The sequence below is a fragment of the Lygodium microphyllum genome, chromosome 7, assembly GCF_053477565.2.
Source record: "Lygodium microphyllum isolate KBCC chromosome 7, Lygodium_microphyllum_v1.1.10, whole genome shotgun sequence".
Classification (NCBI taxonomy): domain Eukaryota; kingdom Viridiplantae; phylum Streptophyta; class Polypodiopsida; order Schizaeales; family Lygodiaceae; genus Lygodium; species Lygodium microphyllum.
The window spans coordinates 85,476,801-85,502,169 of NC_141141.1; the positions used below are offsets into that span (position 1 = coordinate 85,476,801).

Below are 25,369 nucleotides of genomic sequence, written 5' to 3' on the forward strand. Positions count from 1 at the left end.
TGGCAAGACTGCCCTCTCAACCCTTAGCTATTTGCTTTAGTCACTCACCCGATGCTCTCATTGTTGGATAAGTTGGCCGATCAAGGTGAAATTGTTGATCTATCTCTTTCTAGTGGACCCCAACTTTTGGGTCAATCTTTGGCAAATGATTCCTTCATGTTTTTTAAGGTTGATCGCTCAAATTTTAATCGGACAATGACTGCGTAGAATCTTTTTGCTATGTCATCGAGACTTTATAGTACTGCTCAAAAATCTACACTGCTTTCTTGCACGGAGAATGATTTGCAAGCCTTGGACTGGCATGAAATTGTGATTTCTATATAACCAGACACTTGGGTTATCATATTAGTGTGGATGTAGCTCCCCGTGCATTGTTGGATTGGATGTTATCTCGTATTTATAATCGGTTCATGTACTAGAAATCTCAAGGCTGACCTCTTTATGTGAGACTTAAAGTTGCTCAATGCATCATGATCAGCATGATTTCGTTTTCCCTGCATTTGCTTCCTTGGACTAAGAAGTCTCTTTTGGAATTGGTTCAACCTATCTGATTCATGTTGTAGAAAAAAAAAAAAATCGTTTGGGTCAAGTGTGGATTTTATGGCAAAATGTTACTACTCCTAAAGGGATGGGGGAGCAACTTTGTTGGATGTTAACTTGCATATGGCAGCTCTGAGGCTAGCTCTTTTGTAGGTACTATGTGTAGAGAGTCATCCCTGGTCAAATATTGCAAAAAAATTTATAGAAAAGACCAAAATCTCTCATGGCAACATGATTATTCATGCTTCTTGGTGGCATGTGCTTAATTTCACAAGACCTATTAAGGTATCCCAATCTTTTCTCCTTTCTCATTTGATCACATCTTGACATGCGATGTTACGTTTTACAGTTTGACGCCCTCCTGATTTTCGTAAGGAGGAGAATTCGCTGCAAGGTGAAGTGTTGGCTACTTCCAAGTTGTTGGAATGCCCGGATAAAGATTCGCAAAGAGAAATTTAATCGGATGGCTTGTTTGGGGTTATAGACAATCCTTGATGATGTCATTCCTAGATAGGCTCGTCTTTATTCTTTTCGACGTATCCATCAGCACTTCCAAGTACCTCAAGGTTATCATGACATTTGGTCTTCTATACAAGACAAGCTTTTGAGGTTCTCTCCTTTGCCAACATTACAACCATTGTCTCCCTGGCGTGATTGGAAGTTTGTGATTCCTTATGATTTGAAGAAAATGTCAACTTACCATATATATCATCAAATGGTGGAGGCCAAGAGATGGATCACAAAAAAGGCTAATAATTACTCCACTCCTTGAATCTCCCTTCACCTTGCTGTCTCTTACCCCTGCGGTAGACTTTCGACCGCAAAACGCTCCAACAACGGGAGAAGTTAGATAGGGCAATTACACCGGTGGACCCAGATTCCCCTCTCTGAGCTAAAAATTCCAAAGGACATGCAACAATGAAGGACAAAGGCAAGAAAATGGCAACCATCAAGAAAAATAAGTCTCCAAGGTCCAAACAAAAGGGGCCCAAAATGAAGGGTATCCCTAAGCTTTGTCCATTGAAATTTAGTCCATCCCCTCTAAAGCCCAAGGAGAAAAGAGTGCCTGAGGCAATTAATTTCTTCGAGAGACCAAGGAAAACACCTACTAAGAGGAAACTAGTGATGACGGATGAAAGTATGGAAGATGAAGCAACTTTTCCAAAGAAAGAGAGAAGTCTTAAGCATGGACTAACATTGCTGCTCCCTGGCTGGATATTGTTCGCTCCACAACAGCCATCCTTTCTAAGTGACGTTTCTGTGTTAGAGTTGTGGTAGACTTTTGGTTGTGTCTATGTTTTTTTCTTTGCTGACCTGATGGTCTGATGTAAATATTAACTACTTAATTCAATTATCTGAGAGAGAGAGAGAGAGATGAACAAGACAAAAATGAGCCGAATTGATCAATACTCAAGTCACAAGTGGACTGGAACTCCATTGCCAATATCTGATTACAACCAGTACACTCAAGTACTGAATTCTTGCAAGAGAAGAGGTCACCATGAATTCTGTGATCTGCTTGCTGAGAGATACAAAATCAGATCTTGAGTTGAATATCAGAAGTTTTCTTTTAGTATAGCGCCATGAACTGACAAAGCTGGAGTTTTTGGCGGGTCAGTTAGCCAGTGTCATACCAGCTTTGTGTATTACAACTTAGAACCATTTTTGAGAAAGCAGCAGCTAAATTTGAACTCCAGCATTGGTGCAAGCGGTGATAATATTTAAGTCCTTCCCAAAAAACTACAGGTTCTCCATTCCTTCAGTACATTTAGGTGAAGAACTGTAAACAGCGGAACAAACCCGAACATGCACCTTGCCTAGATAAGATTGCGAAGTTGTTGATTCTCCCTTCTTAGAACCTGAATTTCCTCCATCAATTCAGCATGCTTTGCCATGAAGTTATCCATCATTCCCATCATCTCTGTCTGTGTAGACAAAAAAGAGTGACATTACATGCCTAAATTTAATCCTCTATCCAGGGTGCTTAAATCCCTGAGTATCAAATGCAGCTGAGGAGGGCACACATGCCTGCATGATGTGGAACTGACGTAGAAGTTCCAAGTGAAGATTCTGAACATCTTCATGTATTGCCTTCTGCACAGCCCCCAGACTTTCTTCTAGTGTTCGCTGCACTAACTGCAAGGCAAATGAAGGTGGACCTTGATGATGTGTCTCTTGTTGAGGATTTCTTTGTGCCATAAGAGGTACATGCCCCTGGAAAACAAAACTTCATCATAAGTATTTACTATTTTTGTACCATTTCTGTAACAGAATGATTTCAAGATTTATGGGTATACTGCCCATGCATCACTACCACTGGGTTGCAGTGATTACAAATTTTTCAATGCACCCATTAGGACTGCAAAATGTCCTTTTCCAACATGCTATGGACAGTGATTCCCTACATTGAACATGACCAACAGCATGCATAAAACAGACTAGTAATGTTGTGAGGTCCATATGCAGGGATATTGGGCTTTATGAAGTCTATGTTCAGGATATTGAGCTAAGAATTAGACAAACAAATGGCACACAAGAAAACAATGAACACAAGCCAACATTTTATTCTCAAAAAGATTATAGAATCCACTGGGTGGGTAGAGCCCATGCCCCAGCTTCAAGATTAAATATCTCTGTTTGTTCGAAAGCATTCTCAGTCAGATACAGCTTTTGGACCTATCTCAGCTTTAAAACTAAAATATTCATAGCTAAGTCATAGGAATGGTTAATATTCAAAACACAAGCTGATCAAAACATACATTTAACGAGCTGGATGTTCCTCCTGACAATGATGATACACCACATCTTAAGCTGTGCCCATTTTCAGCTTCCTTTCTTCCTTCCAAGTTGCCTTCTCCTCCCAGACGGTCCTCATTGTCTTCAACATTCAACTTCTTTTGCCTGGGAGAAGCACTACTTGCTGCCATTGCTTCACCAGTTGTGCCTCGAGAAAAATGTGTTCTATCAGCATATGCCAGAAATTTCCTATTTGCAGATGACATTTTCAGATCGGTAGACAAAACATCAGGACTAATGCTGGCACCAGTACCTGCACCACTTTTGTATTTCGACATGGAGAAAATCAGAACAAATGGTTGGAAAACATTGGACATCAAAGCATTAAAAATTCAAGAGTCTCACCTCCAAAATTTGGGCTATCAGAAGACAAGCTAGGTAATATATCAGCTGCACTCGTGGGTAGCCGAGATGATAAACCACCAGGACCTGAACCTAGACTCCGTGCTGCAAACCTTGAGACTGTATGATTGCGAAAAGTGACCTTATCCGAAATAGCATCCCCACCCCATGCCTCAGGAGGTGTTACAGATGGTGACCTGTCTGTCTTTGAAGACATGGCAGATACTGGAGTACCTGCAACCGGCGATGAAGGGCAGGATTTGGCTTGAATGTCTTCCTGGAGACACGAAACAAAGTTAGGACATTCAACTGCATGCAAATTCACTGACCCCTAATATCTGCATCCCTGAAAAAATAAAAGCTGATTAATCACAAACCTGGAGTGTTGTATTCTGATGTTCTGCACATAGCTGGCCCTCATCTTGTACCTCGTCAATAGATGGGAATCGGCGAATGCTGCCAGTTGGAGGTCCCCATGCTACTTTCCTATCCCCCACAAAATCTCGTTTCACATCATCAGAAGAGTCCCAGAAATTCGAAACTGACGGTGTTATAGGTTGAACATCAACCAGAGGTGAAAAGACTTCCATATCATCCTTAATAATGTAAGAACTGGAAGGTGTTTGCAAACGTGACATTGATCCTTTGCCTAATGGTATTTTGGAAGAATAAAGGGGAGTCTCCTCACTTAAAGCTGTGCTTCCAGCAGCGGTGGTACCAGCTGTGGTATTGGCTCCTAAAACTGATGAGCTGTCTGTCTGTGCACTCAACAATGAGCGACCTGATGTCTTGGCCTGGAAAGATGATAAAGCAGTTCGACTGTGTGTGTTGACTGATGAAGCAGGTAGAGGATCTGGCATAATAACAGAATCTTCCCCTGTGATGCCTAAAAGAGCAATCTCCATGCTACAATTTGCCTCGTTCACAGGCATTGGATTTGATCGTTGCCAACACAAACTTGTAACTGCCTGTAAAACTTTGAAACTTCAGCCATAATGAAGAGGTCCGACATGCCTTCACACGTTGGCAAATCTCTTGAAAGGAAATACAGTTGAGCATAAGAACCAGACAGCATGCAACCTAAAGCATTAACCCCAGTGACCACGGAGCAGTTACCATGTGTGACCACCAACACAACAGCTTGGATTTAACCCTTTAGAAAGGAACAAGCATGCACCACAGGGAAACAATCCAACCACAAAGTAGGAAAACCATTCCTAGGGCCTGAACAGTTTTGTGGAAGATGAAATATGATGATGACAGTGACAATATATCATTCACATTTCCACATGAAAGCCAAGGCAGTTGGCTCCATATCCATGGTTACAATTCACCTCAGCAACACCACAGCTGTCAATAAAAACCAGCTTAAAATCTTGTAAGAAACACCCGATGAAGACCTAAACATCAAGACTGATGGTTACAACCCACCTCAGCAACACCACAGTTGTCAATAAAAACCAGCTTAAAATCTTGTAAGAAATGCCCGATGAAGACCTAGACAACAAGACTGGCATCTGAATCCAAGTGTTGATTGAGAGAGATGGTTAAATGATACTTCTTGAACGTGAAGACTGAGTTTTTCATCTGACTGGAAATAGATAAGGCTGTGACAGTACGAGTATAGTGTCTACACATTTTGAGCATGCAATGCAGACACTTGAGTATTGGATGAGCACAGATGGCTGGAGCACAACGAAGGCAAAGGTTACATCACTTCACATGGATTGTGTTGTGGGCAGTCATTCCTTACTGAGAAACAAGCAAATATGTCTAACATTAACAGATAAAGCATGATAGACAGAGGATGCTAGAATGTGGCAGCACAAGAGGGACTGATCTGATTGGGTGAAATCGCTGAGTTGCTGAGACAACTCTGACCGGTATACCTCCATGCTATGTGAGGGAGGGAGTGATAGCATCAGAATCTGAGCTCACATTTAAAATGCTTTCAGACTTTAGTTCATCACTGAGCTCCAACAATCCAGGAAGTCTTGAGTGCAGAGTCAAACTGTGTCAGCAGCAGGACTTCTGAAATCAATAGTATTGTGCCCACTGGATGCCAATTGGGATGGTCATCATCAAAGAGTAGTCTTACTTTTTGATTATGCTTTTTTCCTAACATCATTGGTTCCCATTTGCATTTGCATCCATTGAGAAAATTGAGCCATAATTTGTGCATTGGACTCTACCAATTTGTCAATTGAAGCTTTCATTTGGGTTGTGGAATCCACCAACTTTTCAATAGAAGACTTCGTTTGATGACTGGACAAGACCATTTGCTCAACTCTTGATAGTAGCTTTGCATGCTTGTGAGCATGTCTATTCTCATAGACATGCTTATGAGCACATCTATGACCATTTGCCCAACTCTTGATGGTAGCTTTGCATGCTCATAAGCATGTCTATGATCATATTTACACATGGTATGATTAAGAGCACTAAGTTCTCCTTACATTTGAGGCTCTTCAAGACTCTCTTAAGGTGTGTTTTTTAGCAAGGTATCTCTGATTTGTTAGGCATGGGCCTTATTCGTCCCTTTGTGACCTGCCATGGTAGTACAGTCCTGTAGGATCCCCTGTCAGTAAATCGGCTATAACTTGAGCTAGGAAACTCCAATTACCAAATTTTTTTGTTCAAATCAAAGCCAATGGCACCTCTTTGAGATAATAACTGGCATATTATAATAAATTTAAAACAAAATATTCTCTAATTCAATCTCTGTAACTGAATTGTCAAATCCTGCATCCTATCTCAATGTATAAGCGCCACGTTTCCACTTGTGGGACCAAAATGGTTGTACCTAGATGTTATGAAACCCTATGGGGAGTTGGATAGGACCTTCTAAGTGGGCACATGTCAGGTTCTGGGGCTACATGTCACTGTCTAGACTTGCAAGGGCTACTGGTCCTAAGTATGCATTAGGTCAAAAAGCATATTCAATCATCTGTTGTACTTGATTCTCTTGGCAAAAACTTAACAAAATACAAGGGGCACAAAGGTTTTAGGCTAGTTTAGTGTTGGAGTCTAGGTGAATTTGGTCAATTGTGCAAGGGCAATCTAGCTCATGATGTGGATTTTTTAATACTAAAAGTTACAATATTAGTACCTACAACCCTTATATTTATTGAAGGCTTGTTTCATTGGTTTCATTGCCAAAATCATCATTACTTGTTCCATCGGCATCTCCATAAATAGAAGTAAGGGCAGCCACATGATGATGAGAAACCACAAGAACAAGTTTCGCAACCTTCTGAAGCCACTGCAAGATTCTTGCTAGTATGGGGGTTTAAAATAGGCAGTGTCTTGGATGTACTACTGGACTTAGCCAAAGAGAAAAAGGTTTGTTGAATCCTTTAGAGCTTTTGATCAAGTATCCATGGACAATGGCATGATCATTATGCTCTTCAAGCTGGATTTTTCTTGATGCATAGTGAATTGTGTGTCACTAGGCCTTTGAGGTTGAAGATCTTTATTGAAAGTCATGCATTACTATATGTAGGCCACACGGGCATTATTGAGGCAATACTAAATATATTGGAGGCTTTCTTTTATTGGCCTACCTTAAGGCACAACGCACATACCTTTGTGTGGGAATGCATTGCGTAGCTGCATTCATACTACATATGGACTGGTTCGTACCGTATTGTACAGTATCCATACCAATTCATACCAAAAAAACCTCTCTCTCTCTCTCTCAACTTACAAGATGAATATGCAATTCCAAGCTTCTCTCTTTTTTTCATGAAGATAATTGAATTAAGTAGTAACTATTTACATCAGACCATCAAGTCAACATTCTCTCTATATCTCTTACATTCTATTACATCAGACCATCAAGTCAGCATACTCTGTCTCTCTCACACTCTCTCTGTAGAATATTTACATGAGGCGTACAAGGTCTCAGAACAACCAAAACAACCTATTACATGACCAATTCTAATAAATCACGCAAAAGGAACAGCTGGAGTAGAGCGAACAATTGCCAGCCAGGGAGCAGCAATATCCAGAAGAACCAAGTCTCTCCTTTTGGTCTTATAGACCAACTTGGCCTCTTGTAGAGTTAATATAACTCTCTCTCTCTCTTTTTTTCATGAAGATAATTGAATTAAGTAGCAAATATTTACATCAGACCATCAAGTCAGCAATCTCTTTGTATCTCTTACTTTCTGTTGCATTAGACCATCAGGTCATCCGAGAAACTCTCTCTCTCTCTCTCTCTCTCTCTCTCTCTCTCTCTCTCTCCATTTTGTTACATCAAACCATCAAGTCCTCAAAGCAACAAAAGACTATTAGGACTATGATACAAAGAGGAAATCACACTGCTGATGTAGAGCGAACAATGGCCAGCCAATGGGCAGCAATGTCAAGAAGAACCAAGTCAGCTGATATCATAGAAGAAATCTACCATAGCACTAAACCTCGAATACGAGCCACATGACCATGGATGCCCGAGACCGAATCAAAAGGAAGGCATTCCGAGTTTGCCAAATATGCCATAAGGCAGTCCATCCAAGGAACTGGAACAGGCAAGAATAATCAGAATGCAAAGAAGGCATGGAGGGCAGCTTTCCCATAATCCATGACCGGGCTGTTATCTAGAGCTGAGTCGCCGAGAGCCAGACGCTAGAAATAAAACACCAAATCTGTCACGCTACTGGACAAGAGGCAAAAAGATGAAGCAATGTTTCATCACATGTAGTGCAAAATACACGACGACCAGCAAAGATCTTTCGCGCACGCAGCACCTCTTCAGTTGGAAGACCACCAATCAACAATCTCCACAAGAAGCCTTTTCCTCGATAGGGAACCTTAGACTTCCAAAGCTGAAGGAATCTTTCTTGCCACTTCTTTTTATCGTCCTTAATATGCCATAATTTATTCCAAGCCTCTCTCTCTCTCTCTCTCTCTCTCTCTCTCTCTCTCTCTCTCTCTCTCTCTCTCTCTCTCTCTCTCTCCGTAAAACATAATTGTACTAATTACGAAAAAAGTACAAGATAACATGATTGCAAGATGTAAGATGACTCTAGGCCATCGTGCATAGAATTTGAGACATCACGAACAAAGTACAAAGGAAGCAGAGTGATTAGAGGGGGATAGAAGAAACTGCAGCATGCCAAGAGAGCAAATCCTATCTAGGGAGGATATCTATTAGCTCAATTAAGTCGAGCTACTAATGAAGAAGTCCTTTTGAGTGAACTATACAACTCTACACTCCCAACGAAGCATCAAAGATGAATGCATTCCTCATGGTGAAACCAACCTTCCTCCTCAAATAGGATGGTAAATAATCTAATCTAACACTAATTACAACAAGCATAAAATTCACATAAACTAAAAATGCACACTTTATCACTTCAATCTATATTATCTCTTATTTCCACATCTCCCAAGGTTGTGACCAAACCTGATGCTGCTGACATGGTGAAAGCACAATTTTTTGAGGATTCTAACGTTTTAAAAATAAAAATTCAAATTGCGTCTTTTAATTCTCTCTCTCTCTCTCTCTCTCTCTCTCTCTCTCTCTCTCTCTCTCTCTCTCTCTCTCATTGCATGTGGAAAGCCCTTAATGGTCTCTTTGGCCATGCCGAACAATTGACCTCCTGCCTCTCTCTCTCTCTCTCTCTCTCTCTCTCTCTCTCTCTCTCTCTCTCTCTCTCTCTCTGTGCATCTGTTACATATACACATCGCACCACTTTATCACAGCCGACAGTTGTTCCCCTATCACAGCCGACATTTGTTCCCCTTTTGTAGCCATTATCTGGAGTACCAGAGCTACATACGCACATACACATACACGACACTTATCACACTCACAGCACCGTATTTTCAATTTCCAGTTTTTAGCTTTTCATTCAGCACTTTTATTTTGGATAGCTGGACCTCATCAGTTGTATCACAATTTGTCTCATAGGCCAGTTTTGGTCTTTAGAAGACATTAATATAACTTTCTCTCTCTCTCTCTCTCTCTCTCTCTCTCTCTCTCTCTCTCTCTCTCTCTCTCTCTCTCTCCAGGAGGGATCACCTGCTATTAGCGACTTCGACGACTGCTACTACATCCCAGGATCATCCTCTCTCCCTCTTTCAAAAGGCCACCCTAAATCATCCCCCCCACCCAAAAAAATGTCCCTACACGCCAACATGTCACAGTGGATTATCAAGGATGCCATCCTCCTAAAGGAGAGGAGACTAAGGTTGGATCACTATGAAGCATCAGTTATAGAGCAAGAGTACTACTATAGGGAGCTGATGATCCGCCGACTCCTAGTAAGAGCTAAGAAAGAAAATAGTTTATCTAAGCATAAGATTATCCATCGACAAGCCAAGATACACCATTCCCATCTCTACCCAACTCCCTACCATCACTAGACCACTCTCTCTCTCTCTCTCTCTCTCTCTCTCTCTCTCTCTACCATGTAGTCAACAACTTTATTAAGCAATAAGAAAGAAGCTAATCATAGCAATTTTCTCATCAATAGTAGAAGAAGAAGAAGAAGAAGAAGACGACGACGAAGCAAATAAATCTTGCACCCACCACTCACTGGGTAAGCCTTCCCTCTCTCTATCTCCCCCCTTTCCATCTTTGATGAACCTTCAATTGAATTTTGGATCAACAAATTTTAAGTTGCATTGTTTTTTTCCTCATTGCTCTGCTCCCTATGCCTGAAGTTTTATGAGGATATGGATGCACTATTCCAATTTAGACAAAGCTTTGCACCCCTTGGCCGCATGACCCACACACCACTCTATTGAGGAGGTGGTCCAAATAGCTTGCCTACTACCCGTGGAAAGGAAAATCCAAGGAGAAAAGTGTGTTATCACTATTGCAACCTCGTCACCTTGCTGATTACAGAAAACGAGGTGATTGCTCCCTCCTACTTGACCATTAAAGAAGATGTATGCATTTTAGAAGGACAGTAATAACTGAGGAAGAGTTTTCTTTTTTGGTAGGATACGCGGAATGCTGCAATAGAACTGTCATGAGTCGATGAATAACTCGGGTAAAGAAGTCAATAAGGCCTACCATTGAATAGTGAGGACAAGGTTGTATAGTGTATTTATAGAGAGCCTCTAGTGATAAAAGGGAGAGCCATCCATTCTCATAATCTTGCACATGAAGTAGGCCAAGATGATCATCTAGCAATACCAGTTATAATGCGGTCAATGGAGTGTAGATCAACAAGCTACTATTGGCTACCACAATTGCGAGTAGCTATCCAAAGGAGGCTATAAGAGGCAACATTTTTTGGATATGGTGTGCCTTCCAAGGAAGGGGTCATGATTAATAGCAGCAAGCTGTTATATCTGTGGTGTTGTGACAGTAATGAATGGCCTAAAAGGTTAGAATTGTGCTCCAAACACTAATTTCTTATCAATGTTTGTGTCAGGTTATGAGGCTGCAGCCATGGGCCTATGCTTCACGTAGATTTCTTTAGGTGGGAGGGAGCTAAGGATTTGGTTTTGGGGTGATGGGCTCCCGTCATAACACATTCAATCTGATTTGATTCACGATCAGTAGTTAACAGTTAACTACTATCGAGATATGATGATTGTGTAGGTAACCTGAAGTTTATCATTCAAGTCTTTTACCCACGTCTCATAATATCTTGAAAACTAGAAGGCTCAAATCTTTTCTTTTGCAAAATGTATCATACACAATTAAAACAAAAAATTTGTACTTACATAAAATTGGAGTGTGTTAATGTTTCTATATAAGTCCTATGGAAATGGCATAACCTGTTTCATACAATGGTTGAGAGACAGAGAGAGCATGAGAGAGAAAATTACATGGCGCATAAAAGGTGCTTATTAATTCATAGTGAATAGGTCAAAAACAAGTACCAATGCTGGGAAAGCGTCCTAAAACCTAACTAAACATATTTGGTCTATGTTTCTTTCCTATCATAGTATTGTTTGCTAAACATAAAGAGCAAGTTACAAATCTATAAGATTATGTAAGTGGGAAATGGAGAGAGAGAGAGAGAGAGAGAGAGAGAGAGAGAGAGAATCCTCAAATCCAATGCCATGGGACAAGAATTTAAGAGAAGTATGTTCAAGGTGGGGGGCTGGGGGAGAGAGGGAAGTATAAAAACCTTCACTTTACAAGCACCCTAATGAGTTTTGTGCTAAAGGATAAAATTTTGCAATGCTTCAACCATAATTGCACCGCCCATGCATATGCAAATGAGAACACTTGCTATCATTGATAGCAATGCTTGTAAAAGAAGACTGTTTGAAGATTAGATGATATAATTTAGATGTGGAAGTGTGGTGCTTTGATCATTTGGCTTTTGGTTGCTTTTGGTTACAGGCTACCTCAGGACTTGCACTTGCACAAAGCGCTAGGATAATGAATACCTACGCTTATGCAAGTACTAGAGCGGAGCGCTAGTCTTATACAATGGAAAACATGTTGGCCCCAAAACTAGCGTCCCTTGCAATATTTCTTTAACTCTTATTGCAAATGGATGGAGTACAACTGAGATCCTCGAACCTCCTTTGCTAATCCAAATGCCATTTGCTGTCATAAATGACTAGTAAGCCTCCAAACCAATTTGCCCCTTGGTTTGCTCGAGGATTGACCTTCACCCTGCTCCTTAAAAAACAAATTCAGCCCCAAATCTAATATTGGCTGGCTGGCCTCTTGAATCTCCTTGAAATTCCTAAATTTCAGCTACTAGAATTCAAGTCCTAAGTCCTCAATTCTGAGCACGCATCCCAGGGCGACTGTCAAAACCCCAATCTCTACTATAAATTAGGATTTACAACAAAGATTGACTGAAATCTCTTCATCTCATGGCTCAAATTGCTGGAAAATGCTGACTTGAGAGATGGATGGAAAATGAGACAAAATGTTATAGAGAAAAATTTCAAAGTTTCATCACAAGAAATACTGAAAAACTGCTACTGCCTTGATCAAACAACCATGAAAGTTGTCATCTATAGGACCACCAGAAAGACTACTGCCCCTCCTATATATTGTCAACCCTACTAGACCTACATACCACTAGATCACTTAATGGAACCTTTACATTACTATGTGCTCCCTGTACACCTAGTGTCTTGACTGAAGAAATACCAAGCTCATCATCCAAACTCTCTAAACTACTTGAATCTCCATCAAACCCTAAATGACTAGCAGATGCATCATTACCATCTGACACTTCCTTCTTCCCTTTGTCTTCACCTGCAATACTAGTAGATGCAACTAAAGATGTGGGACTGCTCCTTAGTCTCCCAGACCAAAAGCTAATCGTAGATGTAGTACCAAATGATATTTCTAGTCTACTAAGGCTTCATGATTCTTACTTTTCTTTCTATACATAACTATCATCACCATCACCATCATCCAATGCATCACCACTAGATGTGTACCAACTGCTTGTCTCATCAAAAATAACATCATTGCTCACTCTACACCAAGACCTTGGACTGCTGTCATCTACTCCTGGAGGGCTCCAAACTACTGTCACTTGCTGTAGGACTGATCCCTGGTGGCTACAAATCATATTAATAGCCTCTCCTTGATCTCTAGCAACCTCCTTCTCTCTCACAATGGCCTGAGTAGACTCCATCAACCCCTAAAAACGTTTTTCCCACTTGCATAGGTAATTTTTACCAAGTGGCAATCTTTTAATCCCATTTTCTAACATTATCCAACTTATTAAATTAATTTTTGAAATATTAATTCTAAGAATCAACTTAATAATTTTTAAAATATTAAATAACTTAATAATTAATATTAATATAATTTTCAAATCATTAATTTTAAAAATTAAATCACTAATTATTCTAGTCCTCAAAAAAATTAATTTCACCAGTCAATAATTAAATTGACTATACCAATTTCTCTTTTAAGTATCCCTGAGCAATTATTAACCCTTAGACTGACATTGATTAATTAATTAACGCCTAGTCTCTAATGTCACTACTCACATTAGTGATCAATAAATTGATATAGGTCAAAATCTAACACTGGGTATCACCTAGTACTTATCAAGTATAACTTATTACAACTTTTGCCTTTAGCTCCCACTACATCCTCAAGGTCCTTGGCCTATTACCATAAAATAACTACCATGTGCATCACACATGCTAAACAACCTTGTACATTTGATTAATATCTTAATTAAATATTATTAACAAGATTAAAGCATCTCAAAATTTCACATCTCCATGACATTAGGTTCATATAAGGCAACAACCATGGAAGCGTAAGAAAGGAAAAAACACTTTCATATCAACCTGTATAAGATCCACAAACTTGGAATGTCCAAAGACCCAGTCTTTTCAAAGCATCAATAGCCCAACCACTCAGAACCAAATGGCCAATAGTAGTGACCAAGCCTTCCACGCCACCAGACAAGTAAGAAACCAATGGCAAGGATTTTCTACCGAAACTTCACAAAAGAAGTAGAGACCATTGGAAATCCTTTACTTGGAGAGTGCAGAGGCAAGAGGAAGCGCACCAATCAACATTCACCAAATGAAGACCTTGGATCGAAAACGATATTTTGACACTATCATTAGCACAGATGTCCACCACACTAGGCCTTTCTCAAGACTCCACGTGGTGTTGCCCTTTTGGACCAGCCAATCCTTATCCTATATAAGTAAAATTGGCTAAATCACGACCCAAAAGCAACCGATCATTATGTAGAGTGCACAACGAAAAGGAAACCCAAATACAAAGACAAAGGAATAGAGAGAGACTGCAAGAATAGAAAAAAGAAATCTGCACTAAATAATGCACAAATGCTAAATACAAAAGGAGGACCGATAGTCCGTGCACGCAGCCCACAATGTCAATGAGGGCAACAAATCAGGCTAATGATGACAGCAACACTAGAGACGAAGGAAGATGATGGAATTAGAGTATGCATCTACCAAACTTGCAAGGAAAGAATGGAAGATAATCTACCAAGTGAGTGGGAGGTGGCTATAAATAGCCAAACACTCCTAAATTCGGCCAACCTACATCTGAGGACCTCAAATATGGCCGACCAACATTTAATGCTGGAAAAATGTCAAACGGACTCAAAAAAGTCTTGACAAATGTGGACAATGTCCGACAAGTGAAGGCAAACTAATGTATGCAAAGAATGGCCTAAGAAATACACACAATATCCCAATTGGAGAAAAAAATGCACTGAAAGACAATAAAATGACTGCTCTAGAATGAACTACCTCCTTCATCAAAACAAGTGACAAACATGTCAAAGCTCCTAAAGTCCTCCTCTACCTCAGACTAAGGCTCACAGGTAAGAGATGACAAGGCATGACAATCATGACTGCTAACATCCCCTCTCAGATCTTAGATGGGGTGAAAGGCCAAGGAAAAAGCTGATTTTGGGATGGCAAGAGGAATGCCAAGATCGATAAAGTCCGCGTCGATGAAGACTGCCGATGAAGAAGCTCCTCACGATCTTGAAAACCCCCTCTAAAACACTAGAGGCCAAGGAATCCACAGCCGCATCACCAAGATCATCCCCCTCTAAAAGGGATGGATGGTAGGAGGGAACCACTGGAGGAGAGGGTGGGGAATGGGAAGGAATCTATGAAATAGATGGTGCACGAGTGGGAACAGGTGTAGCAATAGGAAATTGCCTCGGAGGACCCTACATAAGAGAAGGAAAATGGAGCCTATAAAGCCCTTTCTCCTATCAATTTGTCGTGATAACAACCCCTACAAAAGAATCCTCAATACAAACGGCCTCATCAATGAAGACAACTGGAGTACCAAGCCTACTAAGGCCATAAACTGAGAGAAATAAAAAGCCCAAGTCTAAAACATAAAGGGCCTATGAAAGGGACCTCAACCCACGATAATGAAATAAAGGCAAAGTGCCAACACCACTAATAGGCACCGAGATAATGTCGTCAATAGTGACGAAATCCTCAGAAGGGTAAAGATCCAACAAGAAATCACCTGGTGGAGTCATATGACTAGAAGCTTCACTATCGACCAGCCAAGGTCTCTCAAAAGACGGGACAACCACTAAGGAAGGCCCCTTCCACTAAGCAATACGAAGGAACATTAACTTATGGGTAACTGTTGGAGCAAAGGTATAAGACTCGGATGTTTTAGCTCCATCCTTCATTCCCAAATGAAGATGATGATATTTTTTCCAACATTTCTCCTCTGAATGTCTCCCCTTCCCATAGTATTGACATTCAGGTTTCTCCAAGTCGAAGTCATAGCTTAAAGAACTCTCTTGTCATTTAGCCTTTGCCTTCTCTTTCTTCTCATTCCCCCCTCCCGAATTTGCAACAAAAGCTTTGGCGGAGGTGGATCCACTCGCAACCTCTTTAACACACTCATCATGCTCCAAAACAAGTGGGGCAAGCTCCTCCCATAGAAGCGTTTGACTCAGTGAGGCAAGACAACCAAGCAGGGAGATGGCAACTGAGTCAGAAGAATCATGGCCATATCCTTTGAAGAGATCATCCTGCCAAGGGATGCAACCTCATCCCTCATATCCTCCAACATGTTGATATAATCCTTCATGAAGGAGAATCATCAACAGCAAGCATCTATAATTTCTTCTTGAGAGTAATGCGGTGGGTAAATGTCTTTTGATGGTACAAAGAAGCAAGCTTTGTCCACACTCGAGAAGAGATCGTCCTGCCAAGGGATGCAAGCTCATCCCTCATATCCTCCAACATGTTGATATGATCCTTCATGAAGGAGAATCATCAACAGCGAGCATCTGTAATTTCTTCTTGAGAGTAGTACAGTGGGTGAATGTCTTTTGATGGTACAAAGAAGCAAGCACATGCACTAGGACAAAATTATGTAAGCTCATAAAAAGAAAAGATGGAGTTCTAGAGTTGAGCTGATCCCATAAGGCTACACGATCCACTGATGATCCAATGGTGGGATCCTCTACTAGATGGGAAATAGGATGGGTAGCAAGCTCCCAAAGATCCAAGGTATCAAGAATACAATCGACCTTGCTCATGACACAACCAAAGCAAGTAGTTTGAACCATCAAGACGGTCTTCTTTGGGTAAAAAAGGGAGTACGAGCACATGTATCGAGGGTGCCATGGATGGCATATGGAGGCCAGTAAAACGAGCCTTCTATGAAACATGGAGAGAATAGGAAGGAGAGGGTTCCCAAACAAGCGAGCTAGATGATCTCCATTCTTCAAGATCCACACAATAATCTTCACGATAATCTCGTCGTGGTTTGGAAGAGTGTTGAGAATGCTCCTCAAGTGTATCATCAAAGCCGCAAAACTAATTGAAAGACATCTTTGATATCCTGCAAAACACCCATAAGAAATCTGCATTTTGGCTGTAGATAACCTCAAAACAAGAGAAAATGGCTACATGATCACAAGGAAGTCGATGTAGAAGGTCCACTTGGAGGAGAAAACAAAGAATGTTGCATTTGCTAAGAAAAGTTGTCGCTTGACCAAGAAAGCCGTGCATTTGTTGCAAAAGATGGTCGCCTAACAAAGGAAGCCTATCACCTCCAACAAGAGAGGGATTTGCAACAAAGAACGAGGAACTTGCTCAAGAAAAACTGACACCTCCAAACAAAAAGCTGCATTTTCAACAAACGTTGATGTGGCAAGGCCACCTAGAGATTTGGGGTGGTCTCCCCTACAAGAAATCAGCTCTCTGTCTCACTTGGGCGATGATACCATATGAGAGTGTACAACAAAAAGGAAACACAAACACAAAGACAAAGGAAGTGAGAGAGAGCGAGAGACAATAAGGAAAGAAAAAAGAAATCTGCATTAAACAAGGAACAAATGCAAGATACAGGAGGACTAATCAATCCTTGCACGCTACCCACAACGTCAATGAGAACACTAGATCAAGCCGATGATGACGGCCCACAACATCAATGAGGACATTAGATCAAGCCGATGATGATGGCAATACTAGAGACAGAGAAAGATGACAGAGTCAAAGTGTACACTTCTCAAACCTGCAAGGGAAGAATGGAAGATAATTTGCCAAGGTAGTGGCAAGTGGCTATAAATAGCCAAACACTCCTAAATCTAGCTGGCCTGCATCCAAAGGCCTAAAATATGGTCAATCAACATTTAATGCTGATCCGACCGGCATTTAATACTCAAAAAATGTCAAATAGACTCAAAAAAATCCCGATGAATGTGGACAATGTCCAATAGGTGAACCTAGACTGGTATACGCAAAAACTGCCCGAAAATGCACACAAAATTCCAATTGGAGGAGTAGTGCATTGAAAGGCAATTAAATGGTTGCTCTAGAATGAGCTACCTCCTCTATCAAAACAAGTGATAGACAAGTCAAATCTCCTAAAGTCCTTGTCTATGACTCAAACTGAGGCTCACATGCAAGAGATGACAAGGCATGACAATCATGAATGCTAACACATTAATCATCGAATCCTACCAAGGGGCCCCTTGGTTCGAAGAGAAGAGGTTGCATGGCCCGTAAAGAGGTCAAGATGGCGTTCCACAAATTGTGATAGCCTCGAAGAACATGAAAGTAGCATTGAACTTATCTAAAGGACATAACAGTCCCACTGACAAGTAAAAGAGCATCAGCAACAATGACAAGTCCTAAGCGTGCCATCCTCTTCATCCACCTTTGTTCTTGTTTGCTTTGCTAAGAGAGAAGCTTCAAAATAGCTAGCACACTCACTCACTCTCTCTCTCTCTCTCGCTCTCGCTCTCTCTCGCTCTCTCTCTCTCTCTCTCTCTCTCTCTCTCTCAAAAGAGAAGAGTCTCTGTGTCTATCCACACTACATGTATGATGTATTACATATACACTCCCATCTATCTACTTGTACCGTGTTGTATATGAGATTTGCCTTGTTACCCTCATGTATTCATCCTATTAACTCAAGTGACATTGCTATTTTAGCTCTAAACATGTGTTCTATCATCTGTAGTCCAAAATAACCAAGCTTTTTTTTATGTACTAGCATTGTACCCTACCTTTAAAAACCTTAACAAACCAATTAGTATCATATTTTATCGTACAATACCGTATCATACCTTTCGTACTTGACAACCATGATGCATTATCTGTCAAAAGTTTAACTATGATGGGCCAAAAGCTCCAAGATTACTTGAGTAGACCATGCGAAAGCGTTGCTAAGGATTTCTTCTTGAGACTCAAAGTGAGAATGATGGCATCTATTAGACTATTGCAATTCATGGATAACTTAAATAAGCAAGCTCAAATTATTCTTGTGAGGAAGAAAATCATTGTCATAATCCTACCTTTATTGATTGTTGATAAACCCTGGGAAAGCATTGTTGAGCTATCTAAACTTTCATTCTAAATTATCATGATTTTTTTGGCTCCTTTTTTGGCTCACTAAACAAATCCAAAAAAGCATGTTTGCATTCTTGGCTTTGTACATGGCTACGTATTGATGCCCTTTGATTCATGTTTTGGGCTTCCTAGGCTGTTAAACTGTCATTAAAACAATTGTTGCCTCCATTATTCTAGGACCCTTAGTGACACTAGGGCTAGGGTCTCATATGATGGTTAAATTGCTTAGGAGTAAATTTTACCACAAAGAGCCACATTGTGCATCCCTAGCACATAAGTGTGGCATTATTCATTTTGGTCGCCTTGAGCGTCATACTCCCTTTCAGTCATTAATACATTGCCTCTCATTTTGTGATTGAGTATAATTGTGCATTGATTAGTTCTCACATTATCTTTCATTCTCTATCAATTAATTGTGCGATTACTTCACACTTGAGCCAACAATGGTATCAGAGCAGCTTACTTTCATCACATCCCTTGCAAGCATCCACCACCCAACCATTGCCATTGAGCTTCGTGCTATGCAAGGCTGATTCTTGTCAATTGCTGCTTCTTGGGGAATGTCTCCTGTTTCTTGGTTCAACAAGAAAGAAACTGCAATTGTTGTTGTTGTTAGTTGTGAGGCTGAGTATAAAGCAACACGCACAACCACATTAGAGTGTGTTTGCCTCCACAAACTACCCGCAAATCTCCATCTGTACCAAACAACTCCAACACTTACCAACACAAACAACCAAAGTGTTTTATCCATTGTATGGAACCCAATGTTCCATGCCCGCACAAAACATATAGAAGTTTATTCCCATTATGTTTGTGAGCAGATATCAATTGGAGATCTAGAGTTGTCTTATGTACCCATTGATCTTTTCACAAAGGCTCTTTCTTGACCAAAGTTCCACACTTTTCAGCAAACCTTAAGCTCAATTCCATTTGTTCCATGATCCACCATACTTTTTACTATCATAGGTTACTATATCCACTTGGATGAATTTGTGCGAACATGACCTTATATCTCAGTTTAATTTTCTAGGATTTTGTTACAGTTCCTAGATCAATCCGCTCATTTCAAGGATCTTCTAAGCCATCTCATGGCCTTGAATGGATACATGTTCAAGGCTTCTTAGGCTACTAAACTCCTCATTAAAGTAATTGTTATCCCAAGTGTTCTAGGACTCTAAGTGACACTAGGTTTAGGTTTCATATGACGATTAAGCCATTTAGGGTTAGGTTTTACTATAAAAATACACTTTGTGCATCCCTAGTACAAAAATGTGGCTTTTTTTTTAGGTTGCCTTGAGGATTGTGTTAGAAATTACTTCACATCTGGGCCAACATGCTCCAATATCTTCTATAATTAAGGAATGTGCGCACACCACTTTCATCCTCTTTCCACATCTTACATCAACCTTGTACTCCTATATGTTCTATAAATAAGGATTGTGCACACACCACTTTCATCCTCTTTCTACATGTTATGCCAACCTTCTTCATCATTATTTTCATCATCACATACTCCTCCAACCACAAAAGCTGCCACCCAATGTTGTTGCCTTTGTCTTCACCAAAAGGAGATGCCATCCAGCTGTCCAAAGTGCTACCCAATCGGCCATTGCTGCTTGCCCTTTTTAACCTGCTGCCACCAATGCTACTGCCACCTACCAGTGCTGCTGCCCTGCCCTCTAGAGATCTCCCTCCTGCTATCTTTCAGCTCTCAACCTTCTCCATCTCCTTCTACAGCTATCTCCAGCCATTTAATAGCATCAAAAGGCTGTGTTTTGATTTCAAGCTGCTTTTCAGCATTCTCCATGTCATCTTTAACAGTCACCTACTATCAAGCACGCTCCAAGTAGCTATGTTTTTTCAACCAACTACTCCTCAACATCATCTTCTACACCAATTGTCCCTTGGCTGCTACATTCTTCACCCTCAGCTCAAGTCCTCTACATCGACATTTACATCGGTGGTTCTTACTAGAAGTTCAGCAAATGACAAATGCGGATGTCTTGGAATACATGCATATAAGGTGGTCCAACAACACTCCTCAATCTTCCCTCTACACTCTAACAAGAGATGTTCATCAATTGGGACATTTAGCAGGTGAGAATGGCCAAATCTCAATTGTTGAGCCACTAAAAGGGTTAGCATTATTCACAAATTACAAGGCTTTAATCATTATTTTATTCTTTTTAAAACAACCCCAAAAAACAATTAATGCTGATCAACAAAAATAAATGGCTTTATTTTTTTACAGTAGGACAAATGCGCCAAAATTTCTTATAAATAGAATCACTTGTGGATGTCACTTTATCCCTTTGGTCATTCATCATTGCCACCTTCAAGTTTCAGTCATCTAATCTCACACTGTTGTCCATACACCATCATAGGCAATTGCTAGTCTGTTCTGAGATTTCCACCTTCTTCACCCTAATGCCGCTTCTCTAGAGGACATCCCCATCAGTGTGTAATGACGGGTTAGGTACGAAGATCGAGACAACAGGTGTTTGTTGTGCGCGGAGAGACAGAGAGAGTGAGAGAGAGTAGAGTAGAGAGTATACACAATTTTAGGTACAATGACAAGTGTGTACCTTTAGGTTTTTAGATAGATATATATGTGTAAGTACAAGTGCTAAGGATGTGTTCACACCCGAGCACACTTAAAGCCACGAGGGTCTTTATTCCCAACAACCTCCCACCTAAAGGCAATGTGACTTAAGAGGAGAAAAGAATTAGCTAAGTCTAGGTATGTACAAAGCTGAAATACATATATCTATCCAACTCCCATCATCTGTCGGCAATGAGCAAACCATTCTGTTGGAAGACCCTTTGTGAGAAGGGCTCCAGGATTATCATCTATATGCACTTTGACAAACTCAATGCTCTTGTTGTCAAGTACATCTCTAATGAAGTGGTACTTCACCTATATGTGCTTTATCTTTGCATGAAAGACAGGATTCCGTACTAGCATGATAGCACTCTGACTATCACAATGGAGAACAGGTAACTCTGTGATGGGCAAGCTGTCCCACCAGACATGAAAGCCATAAAGCCTCCTTGCATGCCTCAGTGGCAACCACATACTTTGCCTCTGTAGTAGACAATGCAACACACTTTTGTAGCATGGATATCCAAGAGACTGCTCCTCCTATGAAAGTAAACACATACCCAAAAATAGACTTTCTGCAATCCGCATGACCAACATAGTCTGCATCCGTAAAGCCAACAACAGATGCCTTCTGCTTCCCAAAGCAGATGCACAACTCCTTTATGCCTTTGAGGTATCTCTCATAATACCTTTCACTGCATCCCAATGCTTCTTGCCAGGGGTTGCCATGTATTTACTAACCACTCCCACTGCAAAGGCAATGTCAGGACGTATAGCAACCATAGCATACATCAAACTGCCAACAAGTGAAGCGTATGGTATCTTGGCCATTTCAGCCTTCTCATCATTAGATGTAGGGTTGTCCTCTGCACTGAGTTTCACATATGGAGGCAATGGAACCCCAATTGTTTTCTCCCCCTCCATATTGAAACGCTGCAAAACCTTGGAGATATACTCCTGCTGAGATAGATAGAGAATCCTTTCAACCTATCTATGAGTATTCACATGCCAAGAATGTGATTTGCATCACCAAGATCCTTCATGTCAAAGCTGCCATGAAGACTTTGCTTCAGTGAATCCAAGGCATGAGTATCCCTGCCAACAATTAACATGTCATCAACATACAAAACTAAGATAATCAGGCTGTCATCTGCTGCCTTCTTGGTGTACAAGCAGTGATCCACTTGACTTCTTTGAAAGCCTTGAGACTGCATGAATGTATTAAACTTATGATACCATTCTCTTAGTGCTTGTTTCAGCCCATACAAACTTCTTTTGAGTTTACATACCATCTTTTCTTTCCCTTTTTCCACAAACCCTTCAGGTTGCTGCATATATATGTCTTCATGCAGATCACCATGTAAAAATGCAGTCTTTACATCCATCTGTATGAGTTCCATATCTTCAACTGCAACCAAGCCCAAAATGATTCTCAATGTAATCATCTTGACTACAGGAGAGAAAATCTCATCAAAGTCAATTCCATGCTCCTGCTTGTACCCCTTTGCAACCAATCTTGCTTTGTACTTTTGTGAGGAACCAGAAGTGACCTTCATCTTGTAAACCCATTTACATGGAAGTGTTTTTTGCCCTTTAGGCAACTGCACCAAGTCCCAAGTGCCATTTTTCTCAAGAGATTCCATCTCTGACAACATGGCTTTATACCATTTCATGCTGTCATGTCTGTCCATTGGTTCCTTGAAGCAAGATGGTTCACCACAATCTGTCAACATAACATAATCAACCACATAATTTGCACCAGGAACAAATCTGTCAGGTTGTCTAGGAGCCCTGGACGATCTAACCCAATGATCATTGTTTGTTGGTTGTTCTTGCAAATTTCCATTTTCAACATGCTGTCCTGGCATTTCAGCCTACAAATCAGCATTAACAGCTTGTTGTCCTGGCTGTTCCTGCACATGTACTGGCTCATTATCATGGGCAATAGCTGGCTGATCATTTCCAGCATCAATTTATGCATTTACAAGTTCATTTACAACAGGTATTTGCTGTTGTACAATGGGCACATTTTGCTGTCCAAAAGATATTTTTTTCCGGAATACAACCCTACGGACCTCCTCAGACTTTTCGGGTTGTTTATGCATGCGATCTTCCCGGAAGATAACGTCATTGTTGCGTACTACTTTCCTTTTCTCGGGATTCCACAATCTATACTCCATTTCACCCTCGTCGCCATATCCTAGGAAAATGCATTTACAAGACTTTGGCTCAAGTTTGCTACGTTTTTCTTTACGAATGTGCACAAAAGCCTCGCAGCCAAACACTTCCAGATGAGCATATGAAGGTGGCTTGCCCGACCACGCTTCTTGGGAAACTCCCCTCCCCCAAAAGACCTATTTGGTAACCGATTAATTAAGTGAACGGCTGTCATAACAGCCTCTACCCAAAAACCATGGGGTAATGCAGTATGAGACAGCATCGTACAGACCTTATCCTGTATGGTCCGATTCATTCGCTCTGCAACTCCATTTTGGGGTGGATTACGAGGGGTAGTGAGCTCCCTCTTTATCCCTTGTTGTCACAAAATGCTTGAAAGGCCTTGGACACCTTGGATACACATTCCCCACAATTGTCAAAGCAAAGACACTTAAGTGTCTTATCAGTCTGATTTTCAGCCAATGCCAAGATTTTTTTAAACTTATCGAGTACTTCATCCTTGCTACGAATAAGATAAACCCATACCTTTCGTGTAGCATCATCGAAAAACGTAACAAAATATTTCTTTCCCCCTAAAGATAATCTTGGCATCTGACATACATCTAAATGTACTAACTCTAGAGGAGAAGATTTCAAAGAAAGAGACTTTTTATATGTCTGTGCATGTTTGCCATAAATACAATCATCACAATGCTCAAAATCAGCATAACGAAAACAAGGCAAGTAACCCAAACAAGAAAGCACTTTCATTCATGCTTTGACTCATGTGTCCCAACAAACCATGCCTCAAAGAAACGCTTGGCTGCTCGGTCACGACAACAACATGGTCACACATACTAGATACATGAAGTGGATACAAAGTATCACTCTTACAACCTCTGGCAATAACCCTAGATCCCTTACAGATCTTCCGTTTTCCATCACCAAAGGTGGTATGAATACAATCATCATCTAGCTGCTCTATGCTAATCAAGCTCTTCTTGAGATGAGGTACATGCCATACATGCTGAAGTGTGAAGACAGAGCCATGCTGAAACTATAACTACACACTGCTAATACCTGCAATGTCATATGCATAGTTGTCCCCAAGATGAACAACACCATGTCAACCCCCTATATAGGCAGAGAACCACTCTCGATGAGGAGTGACGAAAGAAAGCACTTGAATAGAAAATCCACGTATGCATGTCATCATCTATATCTGCAAGTAAAGCATGTGCACCAAAGTGTGAAGAGACAAAGAGTACGTCACTCTCACTATCACTGTCATGAGTGACTACATTTACTTATTTAATTTTGACACTGCTCTTCTTAGGCTGACTGACTTTCTTCTCTTCCTTGCTATCATCTATCTTCTTGCCCTTTCCTTTCTCTTTCTTCCATTTGTAGCAGTCACGTTTGAAGTGACCCTTCTTGCCACAATGATGGCATTCAACATCTTTGCCACGTGATTTATTGCATCCCTTGCTATCATATTTGCCTTTCTACCGTGATCTACCCCTAGTATGCAAAGCATTGGAAGACTTATTGGATGCATTGTTCTACCGATTCATTTCTTCCATGAATAGAGCACTCTCTACATCAGCATACAAAAGGATCACATTAGAATTGCTCATAACAATCTTGAAT

The 25,369-nt window shown here is 40.7% G+C and overlaps 1 protein-coding gene across 2 annotated transcripts in view; it reads right to left on the reverse strand.

Annotated features, from left to right (window-relative positions):
* Nucleotides 1–1,939: 1,939 nt before the first annotated feature.
* The window catches only part of NEDD1 (Transducin/WD40 repeat-like superfamily protein), a 58,669-nt gene continuing 35,239 nt past the window's right edge, over nt 1,940–25,369 (reverse strand). The window contains exons 7-11 of one of the 2 annotated variants that reach the window (XM_087681559.1): nt 4,056–4,646; nt 3,682–3,955; nt 3,300–3,589; nt 2,565–2,754; nt 1,940–2,461 (exon numbers count right to left, since the gene is read on the reverse strand). In XM_087681559.1, the coding sequence (XP_087537685.1) occupies nt 2,460–2,461; nt 2,565–2,754; nt 3,300–3,589; nt 3,682–3,955; nt 4,056–4,646 (1,347 nt within the window). In that variant the 3' untranslated portion in view covers nt 1,940–2,459. Of the gene's footprint in view, nt 2,466–2,564; nt 2,755–3,299; nt 3,590–3,681; nt 3,956–4,055; nt 4,647–25,369 lie in introns of both variants that reach the window. The other variant, XM_087681558.1, reaches the window with a different exon arrangement.